Source organism: Neodiprion virginianus, chromosome 7 (genome assembly GCF_021901495.1).
Source record: "Neodiprion virginianus isolate iyNeoVirg1 chromosome 7, iyNeoVirg1.1, whole genome shotgun sequence".
Classification (NCBI taxonomy): Eukaryota; Metazoa; Arthropoda; class Insecta; order Hymenoptera; family Diprionidae; genus Neodiprion; species Neodiprion virginianus.
In genome coordinates this window covers 21,784,827-21,810,880 of record NC_060883.1, presented here as the reverse complement: position 1 = coordinate 21,810,880, position 26,054 = coordinate 21,784,827, and the positions used below count along the sequence as shown (strand labels likewise).

General features: G+C 41.0%; 2 protein-coding genes and 1 long non-coding RNA gene across 4 annotated transcripts; 1 reads left to right on the top strand and 2 right to left on the bottom strand.

The window, feature by feature from the left end:
- Positions 1–820: 820 nt before the first annotated feature.
- Positions 821–5,423, bottom strand: LOC124308471 (uncharacterized). Of its 2 annotated transcripts, none has more exons than XM_046771214.1 (5): positions 5,350–5,423; positions 3,462–3,963; positions 2,556–3,077; positions 1,856–2,056; positions 821–1,508 (listed from the first exon to the last, which is right to left on the bottom strand). In XM_046771214.1, the coding sequence occupies exons 2-5, from the start codon at positions 3,960–3,962 to the stop codon at positions 1,137–1,139; spliced, it is 1,596 nt and encodes a 531-aa protein (XP_046627170.1). In that variant the 5' UTR covers position 3,963; positions 5,350–5,423; the 3' UTR covers positions 821–1,136. The 2 variants fall into 2 exon arrangements, with proteins under 2 accessions (XP_046627170.1, XP_046627169.1); XM_046771213.1 differs by lacking the exon at positions 5,350–5,423 and adding an exon at positions 5,076–5,155.
- LOC124308479 (uncharacterized) lies at positions 3,913–11,747 on the top strand. The gene is made up of 3 exons (XR_006908998.1): positions 3,913–4,043; positions 6,292–6,528; positions 11,629–11,747. It is a non-coding gene; the product is annotated as an uncharacterized LOC124308479 (long non-coding RNA).
- Positions 11,748–11,785: 38 nt separating this feature from the next.
- LOC124308469 (mediator of RNA polymerase II transcription subunit 15-like) lies at positions 11,786–20,500 on the bottom strand. Its single transcript, XM_046771212.1, has 3 exons — positions 20,418–20,500; positions 15,184–15,401; positions 11,786–14,687 (listed from the first exon to the last, which is right to left on the bottom strand). Exons 1-3 carry the CDS (start codon positions 20,437–20,439, stop codon positions 12,765–12,767), a joined length of 2,163 nt encoding a protein of 720 aa, XP_046627168.1. The 5' UTR covers positions 20,440–20,500; the 3' UTR covers positions 11,786–12,764.
- Between the last annotated feature and the right edge of the window lie 5,554 nt (positions 20,501–26,054).

Here is a 26,054-nt window from a genome sequence, read left to right as displayed (position 1 = left end):
CCTGCATTAATAATGGCAAAAGATTTATGCAACGTGAAATAGCTGCCGTTGACCACGCTTAATAAAGATTAAGAAAGAATGAAATAAATCCAATCTGAGAAATACGTCGGCCACGGTTTTTTTTTTTTTTTAACTCATTAATTTATTCCTCTATTTAATCCTTACATTATTTATCCGCGACTCAAACGCGGCCGCAAATAAATGTGTTCGCTCCCTGCACGCTTATACGTATTGTGGGAATTACGGTGAAAGGCGTATTTTTAATGAGGCCTACCGCTGCCAATGCGTGTATCCACGCCGTTTAACCAAGTGGCGTAACGAAAACCTTGCTCCAAATTTACTAATCGTTGTCCGCGCTGTCTCAACGCCTATTTTATTGGGCGTGGGCTTTTAAGATCACCTACTCCTCAAACCTTGCAAGACACACGTCGCTTATCTCATTCGTCACCTTATTCACCGTCATTCATTGTGGAAATAAACCGTATAATGGACGTCACTTACCAGCAGCTGTGGTTTATAGACAAGCTGACTTACCTAATACGTCATGAGCTGATTGTCGGTCTAAAAATAAAGTAATGCCTGTTTTATGGATGCCTGGTCATTTTGTAGAAAATTATAAGGAAAGTGAAAGCCATATTTCCGTTGATTAGTTCACAGAATTGAAAAGTTATTGGTCCAAAAATGATAAATTTTTTACGGATTTTACTTAATGTATTCACGGTTATTTATTTTTTTCTTCTTTTGAGTTTCTTGCTCTTCGTGTTTTACAGGAGTCGAAAACAGTAAAAAGGATTGAACAAAATGACTGATAAGCCAGGTGTATAGACAATTGATTTAATTTATTAAATTCATAAATTGATGATACATACAAGATAAATCGTTTGATTGATCGATTATTGGCAAATATTTACACCTAAGATTTCGATAATATAATACAATGTGTATTTTATATGTATATGTATAAAAGTCGAAGGATCGAACACCGCGGTGTAAAATGAGTATCACCGTCGTTGAAGACGAGTGTCTACACAATCCATCCATCAATCAAATCCATCAATCTCTCGCAGTGCGAACGCGGAGCGATTAGCGGGCTGTAAAAAGCTGATGCGCCAAAATTTCCGGGGACGATAAAACCCTCAGTGGTAATATCCGTACTCGGCGGCGGGTGTGACGGTCTTTTGGAAAACGGGGACCGAAGCGTGAGCGACGGCTGGTGCCAGGGCCTTTCCATAGACGGGAACGGACGTTGGGACCTTGACGTGATGGGTGCGAGCAGTCTTGATGACGGTCGGTTGCTGGTAAGAGACCCTCTCGATCTTGGTAGCCGGCTCGACGACGTCGAACTCCTGGAGGGTCTCGATCGGCCGGCTAACGACGACGCGTCTCGTCGAGACGCGCTCGCCAGTCGGATGAGCGTAATCCGGAGACGGAGTTGCGGAGAGAACGCGAGCACGGACGTGGCCTGCATCACCAACGTAGCTGGCGGGACCTTCGCGGCCGAATCCGACCTGCAAGCACCAAAAGTTCAGGGTTAAGTAAGCCCGTCAACCATCAAATTCACAAAGACCCAAAGTCGACGTTGACCGAATAGTCGAAGTGCCGAATGGTCAAAGCTCCGAATGATTGAATGTCAGAATTGTCAAAGCTCTGAATCTCATCAACTTTCACATCATGTGTGGTAAACGCTTCTGGACACATGCGAAGGCTAGTGACGCTTGGAGTCCTTACCATTCGAAGCTTGGACCATTCGGAGATCGAATCGTTCGATGTGACAGTTTGCAGTGTCATTGTTAACTTTGACAGTTTTAAGTTTCGACCTCCAACTGTCTATGGGAAATGGTTTCATTGCACTCACCTCAGCCACTCCACCTCGCGCTGTGAGCAGCTCAATAAGCTTGTGCTGGTTAGCGTGGGCCTCTTCTGGGCTCGACTTGACGCTCGGTACAATCGCTGGTCCAGCTTCGTGAGCAGCCAAACGAGCGACGTGTTTCTCCAGCGGTGATCCGTTCGAGTGCGTCACTACTCCGTGATGATCTCCAGAGTGAGCGGAGTGGACCTTGAATGGGGCAGTTAGATTGGTTCGTTATCGGTCTAGAGCGCCTTGAGACGATGGAGGCAAATCAATCGATCAGACGTCGTACTGGTCTCGAAATTTTACGCTCTACAGTATTGCCACTTGCTGGCGTTGTCAAGTTCCGGTCTTTCACGAAGCAACGAAGGTTTTTAACTTGGGTAGAATCATCACAAAATGAAGGTGTATCGTTCAACGAGCTTTTCAGGAAATGGTGGTTCATTCAGTGGTGATTTTACCTATTTCATAATTACGAATTCGATCCGGATTGAACAATTAGTTAGCCAGATTTTGGCCTCTTTTCGGGATTCAGGGCCATGACAACCAAAGTTTTCTTGATCAATACTCAAGTTGACAGAATAAAAGCAATACTGATCACAAACTTGTTCTTCACGAGTCACCGAAAGCAATGCCTTGACTCAAACAGCATCGTCATCTAAAATGTAACCTTGTTCTTACAGGAAAAATTCTAGTCTCATTCTACCTGGGCAGATCGTTCAGCATTAATTTCGGCCTTGAGGATGTCCTGCTGATGCTCGAGGTCTTCGATCTGGCGTTCCTTCTGCCTGAGCGAAGCTGCGGAGTTCCTGAAGTTGGCGTTCTCCACGATCACCGAGTCGCTCTCTTCGTAGTGCGGAGCCACGGTGGAGGAGACGAAGACTGGAGAGGGGGATGGAGACGATACCAAAACGGGGGCCGGGGTCACGTGGACGGCTTCGTGAGCGTAGACGGGGGTCGGTGTAGCGTGGACGAAGCCTGGAGTCGGCGTCACGTGGATGGTTCCGTGGGAATGGGCGTCCAAATGATGCTCATGATGGTGATGATGCTCGTCTGCGACTGCGCTCACCGACAGAGGAGCGGCGTGCTCGAGGGCCTGGACAACGGTCGGACCTTTCTGCACCTTCGACAGAGGCTCGGCAAGTTCCACAAGCGCTGTTCCAGCTGGACGCACCACGACATGCTCTTCGATGTCGTAAAAGTGCTTTTGGATCGCTGGTCTTCGCACCTGGAAACGAGGTCAGTGGTGTTGAAAGAGTTTTTGGAAATGTGTTTTTTAAATGTGACTCGTACAGCATTTCTTATGGGCCTTTGATTGAAAAAAGCTCAGACTGGTTTGGAAAGGATCCTAAGCGTGGCGCGTACTCATCAAGATGTAATTTCGAATGCAGGTAACAATCCTGAACAGTTTTGATCAATTGCACGGTATCTTTGGAATTTCAATCAATCTCTACTTTGACCGCTATATCTTTACTTATGGAATTCAAATCTGACTTTTGACCATTGGGACTGTAGAGACAACGGTGAACCCAAACTTCAATCAGACTGAATCTAGTCTATTCAGAGTTTAGTACCTTGACCAAGAGCATTGAAAAATGGGGAATTGGATTACCTGGAACTTCTTGGTGGCTACGGCTGGTTTCGCTACGTCAACTTGCTTCTCGACGAATCCATGCTGAGCCTCGATTTTGGTTACCGGAACTTCGGCGAGGGCAGGAACGTGCTTGACGACGGGAACTGCAGCGACGGCCGGAACTTGGGCCGTGGCGTAGCCGACGTGATGGGCCTCAACGTGAGCCGGAGCGTGGGCGGCGTACTGGAGTTGGGCCTGAGGGTAATGGGCGTACTCAAGGCCATGGGAGTGCTGAGCGTACTCCACACCCTGGTGATGATGTTCGTACTCCAGACCATGGGGGTGCTGTGCGTACTGAAGAGCGGCCTCTTCGTGTTGGTACTCTAGGTTCGGACCTGGAGCGCTAACCAGCGGAGCACCGTGAGCGGAAACTCCACCGACATAGTTTACTCCGGCTGGGTTCAGGTACGGAAGTCTCACAGCCACGTGACTTGACACTGCCACCTGCAGGAGCGCAGCGACCACTGCGAAGGTCTTCATCCTGGAATTCACACGTTGAATCGTTTTCTCTTGAGATTATTACTGGCGAAACTCTCATTGTTAAATTGGAATGGCGGAAAGGTAATGGCCTTGGTTTATTTATCGTGGCAATTGTCGATCAGGTTATAAAAAAAATGTCTACCATTGCATAGATAACAGAAATTTAAGTAAAAAGTGCTTGGGATGTGGAATGAATGGAAAACACTTTCATATTTGAGCCTTGATGTGAAAAGGGAACCAGAATTATATGGTACAATTATTATCGTTGCTCATGTACTTGAAGCTAAGTTTTTTTTTTCCACCATTTCGCTGAATAAGTTGGGAATTCAATATTTCATTCGGTTACTCTTGCTGAAAATTTCCGTTCAGATTAAAAATGTCCAATTTTCAAGCAGACGTGAATCATCAAGAATCCTAAACATGGTTTCTCTCTTGTTCGCTACAGTTTCTCAACTCATCTTGAAGTGTATTGATCTATTTTGAATATTTTTTTTTTTTTGACAACGTTTACGCTTCCGTTGAAATTTAGTTGTTCAAAGATAACTTCTAACCTCAATCAATAAAAAATTCATGATCTTCATGGAGAAATTTTTTACACAAACAATAAACGATCTTCTAATCTATGACACATAGTGCCAACAGATGCTTGAATACGCTAATATTCTATGGATCAATGAGCCTGATAGTAGCTTGTGCAGATATTGAATATATCGTTGAATATTGATCGACGTTCACAACGCATGAAGTATGTTGAGATATCATAGAAGATATAACTACTTTCCAATTTCATGGATACTTGTTAATTATTATAGAATGCAGACATGATCTAGATTCAAGTTGCGTAACTCGATCGAGTCATTACTGAGAGTCGGGCGCTAATAGACTTTGACCACTTCGTTCTCGGTCTGGATTAATAAATTTCACCAAGAATTTCTCGAGGGTTTCAAAAATCGAATTGTACCAAAAAATCGTGTCAGCAAAGTGAAAAATTAAATTAATCAAGAAGAATATGACAGTAATTGAAGAGGAGTCGAATTACAATTGAAACCAATTATAAAATATTAACCATCGTATATTTTTTGCTAAAAAAAGTATATGACGATAAAAAATTACTGCTGCACTTGTTGGATCCGGTTCACTGGAGAATTTTTACGGTAACATATATTTCTGTAGAACATAGTCGCACTGATTGGAATAGAAAGAAAATAATCACATCGCACGCGAGTCGAAGAAATAAAAATAAAGAAACAGCTTATTCGATGGTGTATTTAGATATAAAATGAAAAATTGAATTTTCGATGATTCTGCACCGTTTCTAGGCAAAATAATGCGACAATTATGACCTCTCGCAAATCTATCAAACGTTGTTTTATGTTTAGTCGCTCACCTGAGAGAATGTTTCGAGCGAGGGTAGTGGAACTGTATCCTGTTGATGGCTGAGCGGTGTTCTTATATGCTCACGTGAGGCCCAACAGAGCGGGGCCCCTCCCTCCTGCCGGGGGACGCGGGCCCCTCCCGACAAGGGCCCGCAGGTCCGGAAAGATCTGGGTCGAATTCGATGCCGCAAAATTTCACTCTCGGATCATCCGATCGTCTGTATTTTTGAAATTTATTTGTTTATTTACTTTTTCATCCTTTTGCTGTCCGAAAATCATCCTTTGGCGATAGCTGAACGAGGAAGAAATATTTGAGTCGATGGAAAAAGAAAATTGAATTTTAAGAACACGTCTGCGATTTTCACTTCGTTTATTTTGTAACAAATTTTTTTTATTTGAATAGTTACAAGTAGTAATTATTGGAATTTTTTTTTATATCATCCATAATTTCTTACATATATAGTTAAATGTATGATTCCTTCATCACCCCGTTTTTTGATCTTCTAAAATCGATTATGATCGATGAATCGGCTAGCAGCTGAAAATTCTGAATGTGATTTATAAATTATGAAATTCGCGTGCTCGATATTCCCCTTCTTTTGAGTATCCATATACCAGATAAAACATGCCCACGTGTTACACAGTGGTGTAATTCTCGCCGTAAATATCAAGCGATCGTTATTCGACTCGATCAATGCGTATTAATTATTCCGAAAAAAAGAGAGCTGTTGTACCGAAATCGGTTTGGCAAAAGCGACTTTGTTGTAATTGACGGGCGTGATTTCACTCGTCCAAGATAAGAAAAAGAGTTATTGATAAAAGAAGAAGAAAAAAAAAAAAAAACAACGACTAATGAATATTAAAAAATGATGCGTGAATAAAAAACCGAGTCGATTAATAAAACGCAAGGCCTTTATGGGTTGAATTTGATTTCGTTTTTATTTTCATTCCAGATCCAGATAACGCAAAAAAGTTCGTCAACCTTTAACGTTGGAAAAAATGAATATTTTTCGACAAGTCGAACGCAACGAAAATATGCAACAGCGGTATTGAAAAAGAGAAACTGTAAAAATCGTCGATTCAAAAGCGATTCGTCGCTTGATTAATATGCCGAACGCATTCGAACCCCGTGTTATCCTGAGCACAATAAGCCAACGGTCTTGTTCCTCGGATTTTCACACCTGCGATTGGTAAGTTTATAAACAAGAAGTAATACCCATTACCAGAGTAAAGTAGTTGTTGCAGGCCTTTCTTGGCATATAGATCGAAAGTGGGCGCATCAATCGCAGCTGTTTCTTTTAACTAGGCGAAATCATTCTCACACGTCGACTCTTTGCGATCGAAGAACGTAAAGAAAATAAAGTAAAATAGGTAAGGAGAAATCGATCGCTAAGAATTTGACACAATCGGATTGAAGGATGAAGAATTATTATAATTAGAATTCCGAAAGGTCGATATTCGTCGAAACACGGTTCTCTGTAACAAATAAGCGAATGAGTAATTAAAAATAAAAAACAAAAAAAAAAAGAAACAAACAATAATAAATAATTAAAGACTGTACGCGTAGGGAAAGTTTGATCGCCCAACAGGTGATTTCATTATCAATCATGTTACGTGATCGCCTCGTCCTTGACCGCTGACCTTCTTCCTCGAGGATAGGCGTATAAATATGAGCAACGCCGAAGAGCTCGGCTATCTTTTGGGCCCTAAGATTAGTAACGGGGCATGAACCGATCGGTCGCAACTCTCGGTGCCCGTTTTGAGCCACGCCTTCTGCTCCTGCCGATCGTCAGTCGGCGGGTGAAAGGATCCGTAATTTACCACCCGGTCAATCGAACTGCAGAATGTCTTGTCGACATGTCGATTGGGAGTCTGGATCAGCAGCAGCAACAGGGCGTAAAATCGAGACGGCCGCGAAATGTAATCGACTATCACTCGCCGATCGCAAGGCAAGAAGTAATTCTTTAACAGAGAGAGAGAGAGAGAGATAGAGAAGTAGCGAGATTACTTGCATGTTTGGTTTATTTTTCTTTTCGCAAAGTCTTTTCTCGCTTTTTCATCTATTTCTCTTTGTTCGCTTCGTACCCTTTCATTCTCCGGGCTCTGATCTAATGTCACAAATGACGCACGCGTGGCCTTGCCAGGAAATCGCGAAATCCTTGGAATATGAACAGAGATCCGAACGGGCGAGGGCTTCATTGCGGATTGAAAATTATCGAACCGGATGCGGAAAGGAATTCGGGGAATTGATATAATCGGCGAAAATCTATCCCTTCAAAGTTTTTCACACTGATTCAAAGTTTTTACGTGTGACCACCAAAAATACTCGATTCATGAATTAGAATCGGTTAGTCCACTGTGTCTCTTTCATTCTTGCGCTATTCTTTCTCAACATAATTTGCGTAATAGCTTTGACCCAACTTGCGCCGATTTACGCCGCTGTTTGACGGGTTCAAAACCGGATCTTTTGGTTTCTGGGCCGCTTTCGGGGAACAGGAATAAAAAAATATTGGCTGACATTCGAGGCTATTAATTCATAATCGAAGTAGGAATATGAAAAATATCATGGGACAAAAATTTCCAGCACTCAAAGTTATCATCGAATTTGTGATGAATATCTCAACGTTATTGTTTAATAAATTTTTATATTCCCGCGTCTTTTTTTATTTATTTATTTATTTTTTTATTTTTTTTTGGCTACATGAGATAATTATTCATACTATAATCTGCCAGAGGTCTTAAATGTTACAGAATAATTTAAGGGGCCTCAATTCAACGCGTAGATACGTTGAAACATTTCACCAGTTGACACGTTTAAGGTGATCGAGGTCTGCATAAAGTTCAATTCCGTGTTTCTCGCAGAATGTCGAAATGCGAACGAATCGAACCGTTGCAAAGTAGGAAGGTGTAATGTACACGAAAAAGAACGCGTACGAAATGAAAAAGAAAAAAAAAAAAATACTAGACAACTAAAAAAATCGTTCTCGCGTTTGCGTAGCTCCGATCAATGTTGCACAACGCTAAATTGTACGCGATGACACTATTTCACAGTCTGCTTTCCAACTCTGTCAAATAAGAATACAAACTAATATGGTAATTGTAAAACTGGTAATTTTATTGAACGTCATCAATTGGAATCGAAATCGAAAAAACGATCATCGATTCCTAAAACAAACTTTAAAAAAAAATCTATTCACAATACTTGCTAGGTTGAGAGGGAACGAAAAAAAATTAAATTACGTTGATTGAAAATGAAATAAAAACAGCGGTTGAAAAATTCACAGAGATTTTGTTTCGACGAATTTTTGCCACAACTCAATTGTTGCTTGTGAATAATAATAATAATAATTTACCTAATGCCGAAAAATTTTGTTGTATTTTATTGCAGGATATTTTAAATTGTTTCACAAATTTTTTTGGCTGTACAAGCTGTGTGAAAATAATTATATTACGATCGCGGTTGATGTAGAAAAAAAAAACAAAAAAAAAAAAAAAGTAAGAATGAAAAGAAATAAGGATTAGGAAAAAGAAACGGTTGCAATATTTATCATCGTCTTGACTAATTAATTGCCACTAATTTATTATCACCCCGGGTGATTTATTCGGCGATTAAAATATCAAATGTACGTAATACGATTCAGCCTAGTTACCAATCGTCCAGACACATAAGTCGAAAGTTCTGTATGTAATAATAGCTTTGCATGCGTTTGCACTCGAGACACAGAGAGAGAGAGAGAGAGAGAGAGAGAGAGAGAGAGGTAGAGAGGAATAAGGGAAAAAAAGAACAAGTTAACGCGGATCTCAACCAGAGTAATTGATTAAACCAATAACAATTTTCGGTCCTTGCTACGTATCTAGTTTTTTGCAATTAATCGATCTGGCCTCCGCACATTTTGCGCACCCGCTGCTTAAATCGCGATAAAAATTACTCAACAACAGCGCCTGGTAATCAAACGCGAAATGAATGAAACGATAGATCAGGGGATGAATTGCAAATATTCGCCCAACGTCACGCCCACAAAATTGAATGATAAATTTCGCGTGCCTTACAATTTGAGAACCATGCGGAATTCGACCGCAAATTGATCGCAAAAAAAAAGAAAAACAGTACGATCACCGATGATCTTTTCGTACCTTACTTTATATCTTTATCATCAGTGGGAAATAGTTTCTAGATCGTTCCGCGTCGCTGACGATAAATCATCATCGAGTGAAATAAAATCAACCTAGCTGAAATTTGTTCAGCGACTGTAACTGAGATAAAAAAAAATTCAAGCAAAATGAATAAATCGAAGCTTCAGGGAATTCGCATGATTCAGACTGCTGCCACCGATTATAGCGATCGGTTCACTTGACGTTGAAAGGAACTTGGTACACGGCAATAAAAATCGTATCATGTTATTATATTATGTGGGAGAAAGGACTGGAATCGACGGTTATTTGCGTTAATTTCAGAGCCGCGGCCTCGGTGTCGTGTTTATTTTTTTTTTTTTAATTCTTTTCTTTTTCTTTTATCACCGCGTACAAAACGCGCCCAGCATTAGGGTTTCAAAAATCATCATGCATCAGGTTTTATTCCTTGTGCTGAAAATTCTGGGAACGAAATAAAATAATGTCTTTTCATTTCTGTCTTGTCGTTTCTCCTGATTTGCTCTGAATTTTTACCAGTATTTTGACATTTGCGATGAAAGTTGCGTGTTTGTTTTTTTTTTTCGCTATCGATCTGCAGGGCTCCGAAGGTCCGCCGAACAAAGTTACGAGCCTGGCCTTCGTCGCGGATAAAAATTACGTCACACCGCCGGCTTGACCCGGAATTTATTTCAAGTTTGAGAGAACTGCAAGAGCTTGTACGCTGTATCGAAATGTATCTTGTCCGGTGAATTTAGATGTGATAATAAACTAGCTTTCAAACCACGCCTCCAGCTTCTAAATAAATCGCAATTTTGATATCGCAGTTACTAAAAGCTCGATGCAGATTGGCAGCTAAGTGCAAGGATCATATCACTCGCTTTTAAGTTCGTAAGAAGTCTATTTCATAAGTAAAATTTCGAACCGATAATGACGACGATTTATCGTCGTTGGTGAAATTATTCATAAGTTGCAGGATTTATTGCCTGCTAAAAGTAAAGCAAAAAGAAAGTAAAAAACGATGGAATCAGGTAACGAAATACTTTTCTCTTGAATTTCGAACGCGATAATTTCCGCTGACGTTGAAACCAATTCCACCCGAGTTAATTGGAATCTTTGAAACTGTGCGAATACGGCGTGCCTCTTGCGAAAGTTATTCGATTTGCGAAGGCGTATATCACTGACAGAAAAGAAAAAAAAAAAAAAATGATCCCACCCATTTTATGGTCAGAAGAAGATTGGATATTAAAATGCAAAAGGATGCAGGACATAACTAGCCTCGTCAGTTACCTTCCCATTTTACCTTCATTAAATTTGACGAAAATTGATCGCAACTTCGCAGATTTCATCAAAATTCACCAACAAACATACGGAATAAAGTCGTTGCTTCGACGATATTGGCAGTTGTGCAATTGATCTTCAACCGCAACAAAATGGGCCAATGAATTTAAGTTAACTACAGATACAAATAAAGTTACTCTCGCATAACCGGTTGTAAAATTTCATTCATTTTTATTACCATGATCGTTGGCATTGTTACTACTAAATTATAGGTCTTATTTTTTTACTATTTTATTACCGATCGGGTACACTGATCTCAATTTTTTATTTATTTTTTTTCGAGAGCCAAGAGTTGCAAAATTCCTGAGTTACCTCATATAATTAAACAGACTAAGATTTTCTCTTTCTCGTTTCTATTCATACTTTTTCTTTCCTTTTTTTTTTCACTACCGCATGTGAAATGTGATCTATTATTAATCAAGCATCGATTACATTCTTTCTCTCTCTCTCTCTCTTCTTGTTTTGGTCAGGAATCCACTTCCATAACAAATGCTCAAATTCATTATTCAACAATCGTCTTTGTCAGATGATCGATTAACTTTTTATTTCTTACCATACTGGAAACATCGCTTACACCGATCAAATTAACGCTGTGAATTATGAACACGGAGACTGTTTGACCCCGATAATAATTACTCCGATCTATATATGCGCGAATACAGACGCGGGCACTTAAGAAGGTCCTTTTAAAACTGAACCTGATTTATTACGGGCTCAATTCAATATCCGAATATCGAACAAGGACGTCAGCTATATTTGAATGATCAATTTTTTCATCCAATCTGTCGTCTCAGTCCTTTTTTCTTTGTTTTACCTTTCAGCTGGACGTCGAAGTCGTTACCAAGGACTTCAGGATCTTCTCATATCCTTCGAAAGCGTGGCAGTTGGAATCTCGCGTCGTGATCGAAAGGCGAATTGTCTCGAGGGTGAAAAATTTGGGTCAACATTTCATCCCGGAGGTAAAGTAAAACGCTGAAAACAGATTTTTAACAATTTTATTGGCAAACATTTTTTTTATAAGATATTTACAGACGTGTATCAAGTACGTTTATGTGTATAAATATAGTTTATTTTTCAAGTTTTCAGCAGCGTCACCGTGTACACAGGTTATATCCTTCCCCCTCATCTTCTCCGCGTGATTTCAGATAGTACAAAAATAGCGAAAGTTTATATAACTTATTACTAAAAGTTGATCGATAAAAAAAAAAAAAAAAACAAAAATGCAATTAAAATAAACACACACATGATCTAAAATTAAAATAGAGTGTAAATAAAAATCGCGAAAAGAGAGCGAAAAAAGTTCTTTTCCCGCGAAAATAATGTGGCAGTTTGGTGCATAACATTGGTTTGCCTATATTATAATTTCATCTCTAGGTTGAAAAAAAAAAATTCATTCGAATGTAAAATTAAAAGAAAATTGAGATTTGGTAGAGGAAAATTTTATTCAATCGCGAGTGAATGAAAATCTGATTGAACAAGGATTTTCCCTCTTCTTGGAAATAAATTGTCTATAATTTATTTGGATGATCGAATGAATTTTTTTTTTTTTTTCATATTGTATTTGTGTCAAACTAAGGAAAACAAATGTTGTTTTCAGTTACAACTCATCGCCTCGAGTCAAAAAAGCGTAGTCTGCGGTCAGGTGATAAGTTTCCGATTTTTCTCTCAAAAATTGCGATAAATTCTAATCCAAATCCCATTCAAAATTTCTATAAAATTAAATTCCCGACGATCATGATTTTAAATCGATAATTATTTCGATCCCCAGGTAACTGATGATCGACTAAGTTTTCGACGTAACGTTTCTTCGAACCTCTCGAGACTCAACCATTGCAATAAAAAACTTTTCGGAATATTGAAAAAAGAGAAGAAGCAAGCACCCAAATCAAGCAACCGCGGTGCGATAATTCCGTCCATCGAGATCGTATTTTCTACATATTATGCCGGCGAGATTTCTTCACTCCTTAGCGTCACTTATTTCGTCGCTCCTAAGAACGTAGAGGACCTTTTCGCTGGCGCTAGAATCGGTTTCTTCGGCTACTTGATGAAGCCTCTGCCTCCTGGCGGGCCTTCTCTGCGCGGTCGAGACCTGGGCCTCATCGTATCCATACTCGGGACTGCGTTGTTTCTTATAATAACCTACGGACGAGTTTTCGGGGTCAGGATATGCGGTTCTCTGCGCTGGTTTCGCTGGGGGAACCGGAGTGACGGAGTAGCCGGCGCTGATCAGAGCTGCGACATCCTCCTGAGTGAGGGACTGAGGCCCAGTCAAACTCGGGAGCCGTACGACTTGGGGACTGCTCTGCTGATCCTGCTCAATGATCTCCTCAATGGTGAGAGACTTGACGGGGGCCTTCTTGGCGATGCCGGACTGCGAGACGTAGATCGAGGACTGGGGCTGGGCCTTGTACTTGTGGGCCTGACGGGGCTGGTTGACCTGCTGCTGAGCGTAGCTCTGCTCATCCTGGGCCTTGGGTGTCTGCGTTGAGCGAGGAACGTAGGAAGAAGCCGAGGTCGCGTACTTCTGGATCTGCTCGTTGGTGAAGTAGCTGTTGGGTGGGGGGAGTGGGACTGAGGTGGGGAGGAGGTACTGAACCACAGGGGCGTTTGGGTCCGTCTTTCGGGCCTCGGTCTGGGCACGCGCGGCAGCCTGGGCTTCGCCGTGGGCCTTGGCTCGAACCTGCTGCTGGTGCTTGTAGAGAGCCTCGGCCTGGGCCTGAGCCAGGGCCTGAGCTTGGGCCTGAGCGCGAAGCTGGTTGCGCTCTAGAGCGAGTGCGTTGCGGTGTGCGTCCTCCTGGGCCTTGACGTGGGCCTGTTGCTGGGCCTGAAGGTTGCGGATGGCATCAGCGTGGGCCTTGAACTCGGCAGCTTCTTGGGCCCGTCGGGCCGCCGCCGCCTCGGCATGGGCCTGAGCCTTCAGCTGGGCCTTCAGCTGGGCCTCGTGGTCGACTGGTCTGGGGTGGGCCTGCTCCTCAGCCTGAGCGGCAAGGTGGGCCTGTCCGGCTTCGCTGACGTGAGCCCCGTGCTGGATCTGCTCGAGCGCGTTCGTCTGCCGCTGTTGCTCGCTCCTCACTCGGGCCTCTTCGGCAATAACGGCCTGTCTGTGCTGTTCGTTGTTCAAACGGATCTGATCCAATGCCGACTGTTGATGCTTGTTGTGCGAAGCGTGCGATATCCTCTGGAAGGCAAGTGCCTGGGCCTGAGCCTCAGCCTGGGCCTGAGCTATCGCTTGGGCCTCAGCCTGTTGCTGGAGAGCCTTGAGGTTCACCTGTTCTTGGGGATCCTGGTACCGTGGAGAGGGCCTGAAAGCCTTGGCCTGTTTGGGTTGATAGCGTGGGGCCTGGTACTGGATCTGGCTCACGTCTTCCTGGGTCTGATATGCCGCCTGGACCGACGGCTGCTGGTACCTTCCCGCACTGGTCTCGACATGGTACTGTTCCGGAAGCTGATCGGCGTAGGTCTGCTCAACGTATCTGGGTCCGGCCTCGGCAGGCCCGCGAGCCAGCTTGAACTCCTGGGCCTGATTAGCGGACACCAGCTGAAGGAGCTCTTGCTCGAAGGAACCGAGTTTGGGGTCCACGTAGGTCGGAGCGGCCGACGAGCTGGCTCCGTGTCGCGCTGCTTGCAGGGCCTCGGCGCGGGACTGAGCGTCAATTTGGGCCTGGATCTGGGCCGCCGCCTCGGCCTGGGCCAGTGCTTGAGGGTGGAGCTGGGCTCTGGGTCTAGGCGGGGCGACCGCCGGCACTCGAGAGTTTTGGTAGGCCTGCTGAAGTTGCTGTTGTTGTTTGGCATAGGCTGGGAGTGGTCGACGGGCCTGAGGCTGTGGTGCTTGCTGGGTATGAGTGTACTGCTGAAGCAGGCCCAAGTATTCCGGTGTCAACTGAAAGGTCGAGGCAAAGGTGAGTCGCAAAGGTCATCGTTATTTATAAATCCTGCAGACGAAAGGTCTGCGAGTAAAAGTTCAAAATAATGAAAAAAATCATCCGAGAACGCGAGAACGAAGTAGGTACAAGATATCACCCGTAATCATTTCTGTCGCGGAAAAGGAATCGACTAATCAGAGAGAACTCGAGCCATTCCTGCACAGTACTTCGCTACTCCAATGACACTCCGTTGGGAAGTGAACGTCTTTAAGTCGATTCCGTAGACGATGTGACCATACATGAGAGAAGAAAAAAAGTATCCATGCGCTCTATAAAAATACGCAACTTTTTGCTACCAAAGCGTTACGCTTCGCTGACAGACCGGTGATCAGCGAACAGTGACCCGAGTGAGGAAGTCGCGAGGATTGCTCACAGTTGGACATCCCAGTACATAAAACTAAACCTTCGCTCTGACCATTGCAATAAAAAAACGAAATCTTTCAGCCAACGAACCTCTTGACTTTCGTCACCGTGTCTGATCACGTATTGACTTGGAGAGGCACCGTAGACGGCCGTTGCTGTTACCGGGGACCGTTTGGCCGGGTCCTTCAAGTCGATCTCGAGGAGCACGAGATCGTCGGGACTCGACGAACTCTTCTCTGCCGTAGCAGCGACGGATGAAGATGACGATGGACCGCTGCTTTCCTTGCCGGCGGAAACCGCCAACAGACCTGAGGACATTGAAACAGAGGTATGAACAACGGGTATTTACAACGGGTAATCGAATGTGTAACCGTTCAGCTTCTTTTTTCAATTATCGTATCCTGCTCAATGCACAAATGCCAAACCGGATCACCGAGCGACCTTGCCTCAGGCAATTCGCTGACTCTGCTGTAAAGATCTCTTCGGGAGACTATCATTCCTATACTTTTCTCGTGAAGTTGAACGACGATCAGCTGATCAGCAATGGATCACGCGAGTACGTAGATCCAGTATCCGGTGAAAGGTGAGTTTTTCGTTCTCGAGTTACGAGCGTTCGTTTCCGAGTGTTTTGACTGATCTTGGTGATCATGGTTCTTCTCAAAACGAGCGAAAGAGTCATGACGCGATGTAATTACACCATCGTGAGAAAATCCGAAGATCATAATTTGATCGAACATTTTCGTCGTGTACATAACGGCACACGCAGACACGAGCTCGGCTGAATCGTGACTCGAGAAAGGTCAGAGCTGTCTGACTTTTGTGCCGGAGTGAAGTTGACGGGTTCGTTCTTACCGATGGAGTGTTTCAGCTTTGTTACCCAATATCGAGAGTCGAGATTTTCTCTTGAATGAAGATCAACTCAAAACTTCCGACAGCCAGACGGTTGAGATCGGTCGATTGACTAAAAGTTCTCTCCGATTCGCGGCCTTAAAAATATGCAAATTTGTGCAACGAACTGCACGACTAGAACGTAAAGCGGTTCGGTATTACATGCAAAACGAGACTAAGGCGCCTCGGCTGTTATGTGGTCTGAGAAGACTTTCTCTAGTAGCGGTAAACAAGCGAATGTGTGGGTCATTTACGCCCAAGACTCTATCCGTTAGGCTGTTCACACGCACAGACCACTGGGAAAATATCTGGAGTAAACTCGCCTGCAAGGTTCGCACAACGAGTTCACATCCTGGTCAGGATTTAACACCGTGCAGGCTATGCGTTAAGAGATTGTGAGCCGTCGTTCATTTTCGATCGAAATTTGCCTAGTTCGACATCGCGGAAGTCGTTACACGCTCTTCGTTTTCCATTAGACGAAGCGAATACCGGAGGATCTAATATCGTTAAGGAAACTATAACCCTCAGCTCGTTAGAGATGGGAAAAGATCTCGAGACAATACTAGTCTCATGGACTGCACGTAGTACCAGCCAATTATCGTAATTACACTATCTTCGTTAGCTGGTTTCATTTGCCTTCCTGTTTTCGAAAACGCGGTGCATTCTCTCAGACAAATTTCACCTAAAGTCACGTTATACATTTTGCACATTAACGCGGTTATGCTTAAAAAAAATAACGTATTTATTATACTTGTGTACACGATCGAATCTTATTTTCCAAAGGTTACGGAGAACGTAATTTGGCCACTAGCAAATCGGCTTTAATGGCAAACAACTTTGCGATCGTAAAATAATGCTCGGTAATTGGTCGCAGAAGTCTGTAGGCACCCGTTTATTTAATCGCCTGCAATCTCGGGGTCCTCCAGATATCCAGCCTTCTATCTACTATCAAAACCTCTCACTGTAGCCAGCAGCTGGCTAACCACAAGGTCGCTGATTTGCCTATACGTTATTACTCTTGCGAAATTTACCGTCGCGAATGCGGATTCAAGCCGTCGTTTTTTCAGGACGCAAATTCGATCTTCATTTTGTTCACAAATTTTTTTCTTTCTTCTAACTTGAAAAGAAAAGGAAAAAGTGACGAAACTGTGGAATAAATATTTGAGAAATGTGCCTGAAGTGACAAAGTGAGGAGAATCATTCTCTTCGAAACGAAAAAAGAAACTTTGTCTGTCAATGATTTTGAAGAAATGTACCGAAAACGTGAAGATTTTTGATTTCGTGATTTTCAACCAGTGCTTCGGGTTAACAAGGGATTATTTCAGTATCGAATAGAGTTCGGTGAGTGAGATTTTGATTTTTGAAAAACGTCTAGGTACGGCAGATACTTCCTAGATCCTTAAATCCTCCGCCTTTACCGGAGACAGATGGAAATCAGTTCCGGTTGCCCAACGAGGCGCCGAGTTTGTGTAACCGTATCGCGAAAGAGAGAATCGCGAGTGATGTATGTAAGGCGTATCTCGGCAGGAGGCACGAGCCGTATCTTTGCAGGCTCGGATATTATACGTGAGTCTTGCAGGTTTCACTTTCCGCATCGTCTGTGCGCAACGCAGTGTTTCACCCTCGCAGGGGCCTTGTAGCGTTCGAATCGCCTCCGCAACTCACGTCAGCTGCGCCGATATTTACGCCCGCCGCGTTTCTACCGCGCCCCGGAATTGCGATTAACCACCTCGTTTCTAGTTGGCCGAATTTTTTGTAACTCCACAAAGTAGAAAGACCCCGAGGCCGGCCGCCCGGACTCCGTTCCTCGATTCAAAGCATCGCAGCATTTTGTCTCGCAGTTAAAGTTACTCGAGGAACTTGGTTGGTCAACAATTGACAATTTTTACTCATTTTTGTTGCGATTTAATCGGTCTTTGGCGATTTTTTAACGGCTGGGTATGAAGTCCCGAATTTGAAAAGTTTTGAAAACGTCAAATACCGTATTCTTTTTTTTTGTCGTGAACCTTGAAGTAAAGTAAATTATACTTTGACGAAACTTGAAAGTTTCGGATTGTCCGAAACCCGACGCTCGAAATTCCGAAAAAGCGAAACTGAGAAAATTGAAAAATTAAAAACATCGAAATTCTGCATGTTCCAAGATTTTCAGTTCTGCTAATTTCTGGCTTGTTGAAATTTCACCACTTTGAATTTTCTTTGTTTCGGATTTTCGATATTTTTACTTCAACCCAGCTCCATTTTTAAATCAGCATATCCGTGAGCTGCGAAGAAGGCTTAACAAGTATCGGAGTCGTGAACAAAAGCTCAGATATCGATGCTTTATTTCCATCTACAATGGTATGTTTGATTGAGAAAATTATTTCCTACCAAATCACTGAAAAAGATTTTCATTCTGTTCACCGGTTTATTGGATAATAAAATTTTTTGATCGTGATCAATATTTATCCATCGTTCTAAATTTAATTATTTGGCGATACCAACATGTCGAAAACAAAGGTTTTGTTATTATAAAATAATATTATAAATAAAATGAGCCATCGTAGAATGAAATCGAACGAATCTGCCAGATTTTTAAGAACTTCAAAAAGATTTGAAAGCACTGATATCTGAGCTTCATCCAAATGATTTCATTGTTTTGTATTTTTATATTTTCAAAGAAATTTTCATAGCCTACTACTAGAATAGTTTGATAAATAATCTATGTAACACTATCTCGTAACGAAATTCGTAATAAGTATTTATTTTCGGACAATAAATTTCCTCAATCCTCATCTAACGATCATTCATTCAGCTAGAAGAACCGTGTGCACAAAACCCATCAACTTAGAAATCCTGAATTCCTTCGATGCATCCCGTTTCAACCTCTACGTTTCCGGTTTCGAGGATAAAAAGCAATTCGCAATAAAGCCGTGTTTATTTATAATCCTAGAGGTTTCCTGACTTTCAAGTTTTCCGCAACGAGTTGCAGCGATCAATTTCACCGGTCAATCGCTAATCGTGCCCATCGGCAACTCGAGTCGCATGCACTCCAGTCACGCAATAAAAATTGCGCAACATGCTTACCGTATCGCGTTATATACTGTACCTGTATTATTACAATCGCGTAAATTTTATTCCTCTATTACGCCTCTTTTATCATGCTGCTCATCGAACAACAGAGCGCAATCAACTTTGTCAAAACTAGGATTAGAAAATTATCGCGACAGCTCTCTTCGTTTATCTTTCATGTGTTCAAGTGTGTGGAATAAAAGAGAGAAGAAGTGATTAGACCGAAAAAAATTTATGATGCAAAGAGAGATGCGAAGACAGAGAGAGAGAGTGAGAGCTGTAATTGCACCCTCCTTGCGACACGTCCGCACGATTCCATTCAGACCGTAATGATAGAGCTGATGTCGTTTTGCCATCCCCACTGGAGTGAATGCACACGAATACAATTTGCGACGCGGATGTATCCAACAATCTAATCACCGGTTGGAGACAAATGGCGCGGCATTTCTTACGCTGTAAGTATTGTAAAAATGGATATTTTCACTTTTCACCGAGGTCCGAGGGAGCGGAAGTAATAATTACATGTCGTTAGAAATCCGGGGCCCAAAATTTCGGAGCAACGAGCCGATTCGTTGCGGAAATTTAATCAGGCAATCGCGAATCGGTTAGTGAGTTTCTAATACACGCGGATTTATGTTATTTATGTTACGTACATCCATATATGCAGCGTGTATAATTTATCAAAGCGTTTCGAACTCCGTACCAAGTCTCGGTGATCTTACTCCTGGAAAGTCGCGTCGCGTTCGTCGAGTTGCAACATCGGTATAATAACTTTATAAATAGCCGCCGCCATCCGGTGGTAAAACAATGAAATGAAACTAGAAATCGAGCTCGATGCTCTGGATTTTCGAAATTTCTGTCGCAAGTTTTGAAATCCAAAGTCTCTGTCATTTTATAATATTACAGAATTGATATTACATTGAGTTTGATTTTGATGTTTCGTTTTGTTTCTTCAATTCGACGATAGAGAAATCAAATATTACGAAAAGTTAGATGCGAAACTTCCCTGACACAGAACGGTTAAAAATCTCATTGTACAAAGTTTATTATTACTATATTTTTTCCCTTTCTCTCTCTTTCTCTCATCTCTTCAAACAATAATAGCATCGCTCCCAGAAGAAAGAAATATGACTATAAAAAAATAAAAAAATAAAATAAATAAACTATCAGATTCACTTTCACTCTGAATTAAATTCGTTGATAAAATCCGGTCACGGTCCGTTCTCACAAAAATCACCCTTGAATAATCCGAAAAAGGAATTATTATATACATAATTAAGAATGAAAAAAAAGTTATAAAAAATAAAAATAAAAATTGATCTGAACGTGGGGGGAAAAAAAAATGGCGAATAAAATTATTTGACAGTAATTGGAGTAGAAACACTCACCTGCTAATACGAGTAGCCACATGGCGTGAATGTAAGTAAGGAATCCGCGGAGTGAATGTTGTCCTCAGACGAGTTCCTCGTCACTTTATAGACCTCAGGGGAAAGGCCGCGCCCGTATTCCTCCTTCAGGTGGGGTGCACGATTCCCTTTCTTATTTTCTTCACTTTTCATTTCATTTCATTTCGTTTCCTCTCGTTAATTTCTTGTCTTTATTCTAATTCTTTTTCTTTCTCAATTTTTATCCTCCTCTTTTCGGCGTTTCAAAGACCTCGGAGATCGGTTAATAATATCGTTTCCAACCGCTGTTATTGTTAACCCTCCGCGGATCGTTATTGGATCATTTATTCACATCGACTGATCATTTTTTTTTTTTTTTTTTTCCTTGATCTTGTATATTCATATTCATACTGAGATAATTCGCGAATATAGGATCGAACTGATTCGAATAGATCGTTCATTTTAATTGTAAATACATACGTGGTGTAGACTGGAGTGAAATCGAATCTCAGTTATTTATTCCTCAGCTCTGGGAATTGTTGTTTTAGACCCGGCGAACGACCCTGATTATGTCGTTTCAATAGCGACGGTGTAACGAAATACGTTCTATTGGCAGTTGTCTTATCTCTTGTGCGAATCATCTCAGCTTATCTTGTTTTTCTTTTTTTTTTTTTTTGTTTATATCCCCATTTTTTTTTTTTTTTAGTTCAATCCTAAACTGCATTTTGCAATTCTGCAATGGCGTAACGTAACCGAAGTAATCATCGTTCGAAAAATTGCAGGAGACAAAAGTTTAAATAAAGAGAAACAAAGCAAACGAGCGACGACGACGTTCCTTAAATATTCACCGATAATTTACTTTCACGTACATCCTAGAATCACCGTTGCGCAATAAAAGAATCGACGTGTGCCGGTACGTGAGAATTTTGAAAATCGTTAACCTGCGATACGCCGAACTTAGACTTATTTTCTACTGAAAATCTTCTTGTGTTTAATCATAAAATGTTAATTCTATAAAATATATAAGAAATCATGTAATGAATTACGTAGATCAAAATTGACGTAGTACTTTTATAATTTATAATGTGATATCTTGCATATTTTATAGAATTTTCAAAACAAGTTATGTAATAAATTACACGCTGAATTCTGTCAAAATATTACGTAACATGAATATTTTCAGTAGGGATCCGAAATGACGAATTGGAAGTGACGGAGGAAAATTTCGAAGAGCTTTATAAATTGACAGACGTTTTACAAATCGATTTTCTGTTCTACGAAATTTCCTTCTGTCAAGTGAACCCAAATTTCTTTATTACAATTTTCACGTGACTTGAAATCCCGAAGTTACAGTTTCACGGAGGAGTTTAAGCAATTGGTACATACCTTATCGTTAGACCTAGATTGCAAAATAGAACGTCCGTGAATTTATCGCATAACCGGCACTCAGCACCGATTACAAGGAGTCGAAACGCTTCCGTTACTTTGCGTTGAAAAATAATAAAGAAACGAATAAAAATCGTTAAATCCCTAGGAAAATTGCCGCTGCTATAAATCGAGCGACTTACCTAAATTGCTGTAATTGAATCTAAGAATCAATTCACATAACGCGTTTCTCCTATCTAGTATTATAAACCCGCGCAGTATTTCTTCTCTCCACTCAACTCCTGTCCATTCATTTTCGTTTTTCTTCACCCTGCGTATTTTCGTCTTCGTTGCAAAATTAAATATTTTTACAAGATAAAAAAATGCTATCCGAATTCAAACTCGTTTAAATTCTCGTTCTCACCACCGTCAATCAATTGCGTCAGTCTCTTTAGCCGCCGCAAATAGTCAAACGAGTCCTGAATCAACGTCCATACTTATCCTGCAACGCCGCTTTTCTCATGGCCAGATATCCTGGCAGGCTTCTCCTTGTCCTCGGAGCCGTTGCACGAACGCCTAGAATCTCACCCACACATCCGTATTCAACGATATTCGCACGAAGTACAGTTCTAGATTTTGCAGCTAGCATAACGCAAGTTCAGACTTACATACCTACGTAGGGAACTCCTTGGCTGCGGTGCAATGCACGTTTAGTTCGGGCGTGGGAAAGTGAATCGGTTCAAACTAACCGCCACTTTATTTCCACACACCCTAATAAAGGACGCGTCGCTCCGTCTTTTTTTTTACAATTTTTTCCTCTTCTTTTGTTGCAGCCAATTTTGTCTTCTCCGCAATACTTAAATCGTCACTCGGAGGTTTTTGGAATCACTGATCGAGAATCTGAAGTCGGAATTTGATAATTTCTAAATCCGAGATGGCGGATCCAATATGGCGGATGTAAAATCGAAAAAGATATAAAAATTCAATCATTCTAGCAGAAACTTGATGCTCGGGGGTTTTTGGGGTCGCTGATTACGAATCTGAAGTCAGAGTTTATAAATTCTTCTGAGTGAGTGGTCTGGTATTACTATTCCCGACTCGATGATTCGAGCCTAAGATATTCTGAAATTATATTTTTTCCGTATTTTAATAGTCAGACGAAGTAACAAAGATCGTTTGAATTCGTAAATAAGCTGTGACGAGCCTAGGACATGGAAATTTTTTAGGCTGGACGTTGAGTTGAACTCACTGTGACTGAAAAAGTTAAATAATATACATCGTCAGGATTACTCGTCTTGTTTTCTTTGTCAGACAGAGTATTACTTAATTGATTTTTAATTATTCTCCTTGATATATTATCGATACCTACTTTTAATTATCTTCATTACAGTATTTATTTTTTATCCAAACACTTTGACTTTCATACTAATTAGCATTATATTAACATATTTCGTCAGAAGAATACGGACAGCAAGATTTTTTATTAACTTTTTTTTTTTTTTAAATGTACCGACGTGTTTTTTTATCCTAATTAAAATCCACGTTTTTTTTTTCTTTAAATCTTTTTCCCTACATTTTGAACCCGGAACTTTAGCTTAACATAAAATCGACTGTGCAGCCTTGATCCGATTGCGGTGAATAAAAATTGCGATTATTACGTCGACGATGTAATTAGCGAACGTGGAGTCGGAGAGAAATTAAGACTCGAGAAGACAAATTGATTAAACAAAAAAATAAATAAAAGTAGCAGAAATAAATATATACATATATAACAAATCGAAACGGTAAATTCTTACATCTCCAAAAAATAGTGGTAAATATCAGTTTTAACCGTGAGACGAGTTTCGTAACGCGGAAATAGTAAATCGACCATTGCGTTTCTCAAACCTCGGTGACTTTCAGGTGAAAAGGTGATTTTATTTTATTTTTATTTTTTTTTTGTCCCCCTCTAATTATTATCCCTTTACTTTTATTCCTTAACCCCTGTTTTTTCGTTTCAATTGACAAAGAGGCATTGTTCGCGCTTTACGCGTATAATGTATAATATAAGACACAAAAGAAAATTCGCGTTCAAATAGTTCCTAGTACCTTTTATACGTATATCCATAGTTTAATACCGCGCTGCTTTCTAACAAGTCGTATGACTCAAGTGCAGCTGAATATACTCTCCTTTACAAACGCGTTATGACTTTAACAGTATCACAGGTACACGTATATATACCACATCCTTATAACTTTATCCCGGTACCTTACCTACATTCACCAAGGCTCGCTGTGTGCTCACCTTCTATGCTCGCGGAGACTACAACGTTTTATACAGTGATCGCTGACAATTCCGATCCCACAGTTTCAATCTGCGCGCGAAAAAGTAAGGAAAAAAGAAAAAAAAAAAAAAACAAACTAATACGGTACGTAGAAGAATTACGAGCATTGTAACAACAAAGTCGCGTGAAAGGATGACGCGAATAATAAAACACTTTCCATAGATGATTATTTTTTCCAACTACCTCTACGTTCGATTTTCTGAACTTTTATTCACACGTTTCTATGCTCGTTATTCATATGCAGATAATTCACTTTTCACACTATTCCCAATTTCCCCGTTTACTTATTCACGATTAATCCTGAACGGATCTAAGAAGCGTTCACCATTGTTTCTTTATCCGGGATATTATTGTTGTAAAGACGTTGAGATGGTAGAATCGTGCACGTATCGCAAGACAAAATAAATAAAAGTACGTTGCGACGTGTGCGAATAATCTGTGATGAAAGTTTCCGCGCCTATCTATTGTTTTCTGTAAATTTATTCCTTCGGATTGTGGATACATTTTTTCCCCCCCTCTCTCTCTCTCTCTTTCTCTATTATTTTCTTTTTCTTCGGCGCAGCGGGCGTAAAAAAATTAGGATCAGAATGGGATGATCAGCGACGAAGGAATTCCACAAAATTCAAAAACAATTTTTCGTACAGTTTAAATTTCCAAGATGTAGCAAAAGTGGTTAACCTGTGATTAGATGATATTTCGGAATATTGAGAAACGATTTTTAGTCAAGGATAATTGCTGGGAGTTCAGGCGGGCTTCTCTGTCACTCGAAATCGCAATAGCAGCTTGTAATTACGTGTCGCAAACGTAACAAACTAACGTACAACAAGTAACAATTAGTAAGTCGGTAAAGTAACGTGAACGTAACGAGTAGGCGGTTTGGATTTGTAACCGTATTATTCCGCGCAGCTTCGGAAACTTTTTTTTTTTCTCTCTTTTCCTGTTCATTGTTTTTCCCACTATCTTTTACGTCTCTTCTTCTATTTTCGTTCAACGGTAGAAAAAAGATACGCCGGTAATCCGGGATTAGCTAAGAGGCTTGCTAAATGGCTGAGGATATTATATTTAAAAGCAGTAAGAACTGACAAACAGGTAGTGGGATAAAATTAAAAGTTAGAAATAAGAGAGAGAGAGAGAGAGAGAGAGAGAAGTAGAAGATAAAAATTAAAAGAAAAAAAAAATTTTCTTCCTCTTCGCTTGCACTTTAATTAATCTTTATGTTTTCTGTTTGGAGTAATATTTTAATCCTGACTCGATCAATCACCGTTACCGGATGCAGCTTTCATGATTAATTAAGAGAAGGAAATAAAAATGGTATGAAAGTTTTACGAATACCGCCGGCAACGATCGTTCGATGAATTTTTATCGCAGGTGTAATTTCTGTGTTATACGATAAAAAATTTTATTTACACACCGTGTATTGCGATGCATTAAGATTTGATTGAACGAAAGGAAATGCCGTTCAGTATTTCGCATGAATTTACCTCGTCCAGCGAAATTGATTTAACCTTCTCTAAAGCAAATTTTATCAAAATTTAAACAAATCAGCAAAGAGAGAGAAAAAAATTAAAAAATAAAACATTCTCTTACGTTAACGTCGATATTCGCTAATAATATTTGGTCTTGCAACCAACAAGCCGTGTCTTTTTTTTTCCTAATTGTTAACGTGCAATGTTATTTTTTTACTCCCTCCCCCTCCCCTAAAAAATTCCGAATCGTCATTGTTGCTGCAAGTCGAATGTATCAGCCAGGTGTGAGAAACGGTTCGACGTAAAGAGCGAGTCGGCTTATTCCATGTATTACGTACCGTACCGTAAGGTATATTATGCAAAATCCGGTACGTACTGCTAAGACACGATATGTAAAGAATTTGCGCAAACTCCCCGCATTGTCCGCGAGAATTTTCATTCTTTTACGTATAATTCTTTCTTTTTTTCTCCTCTCATTCAACTTG

Excerpts from the sequence above, each read along its gene's own strand:
- LOC124308471 (XM_046771213.1), bottom strand. The coding sequence starts at position 5,140 with ATGTTCTACAGAAATATATGTTACCGTAAAAATTCTCCAGTGAACCGG. Across the intron at positions 3,078-3,461 it reads TAGCCACCAAGAAGTTCCAG|GTGCGAAGACCAGCGATCCA; the intron begins GTAATCCAATTC and ends CCTCGTTTCCAG. Across the intron at positions 1,509-1,855 it reads CGCGAGGTGGAGTGGCTGAG|GTCGGATTCGGCCGCGAAGG; the intron begins GTGAGTGCAATG and ends TGGTGCTTGCAG.
- LOC124308469 (XM_046771212.1), bottom strand. The coding sequence starts at position 20,439 with ATGTGGCTACTCGTATTAGCAG. Across the intron at positions 15,402-20,417 it reads GTGGCTACTCGTATTAGCAG|GTCTGTTGGCGGTTTCCGCC; the intron begins GTGAGTGTTTCT and ends CAATGTCCTCAG. Across the intron at positions 14,688-15,183 it reads ACGGTGACGAAAGTCAAGAG|TTGACACCGGAATACTTGGG; the intron begins GTTCGTTGGCTG and ends TCGACCTTTCAG.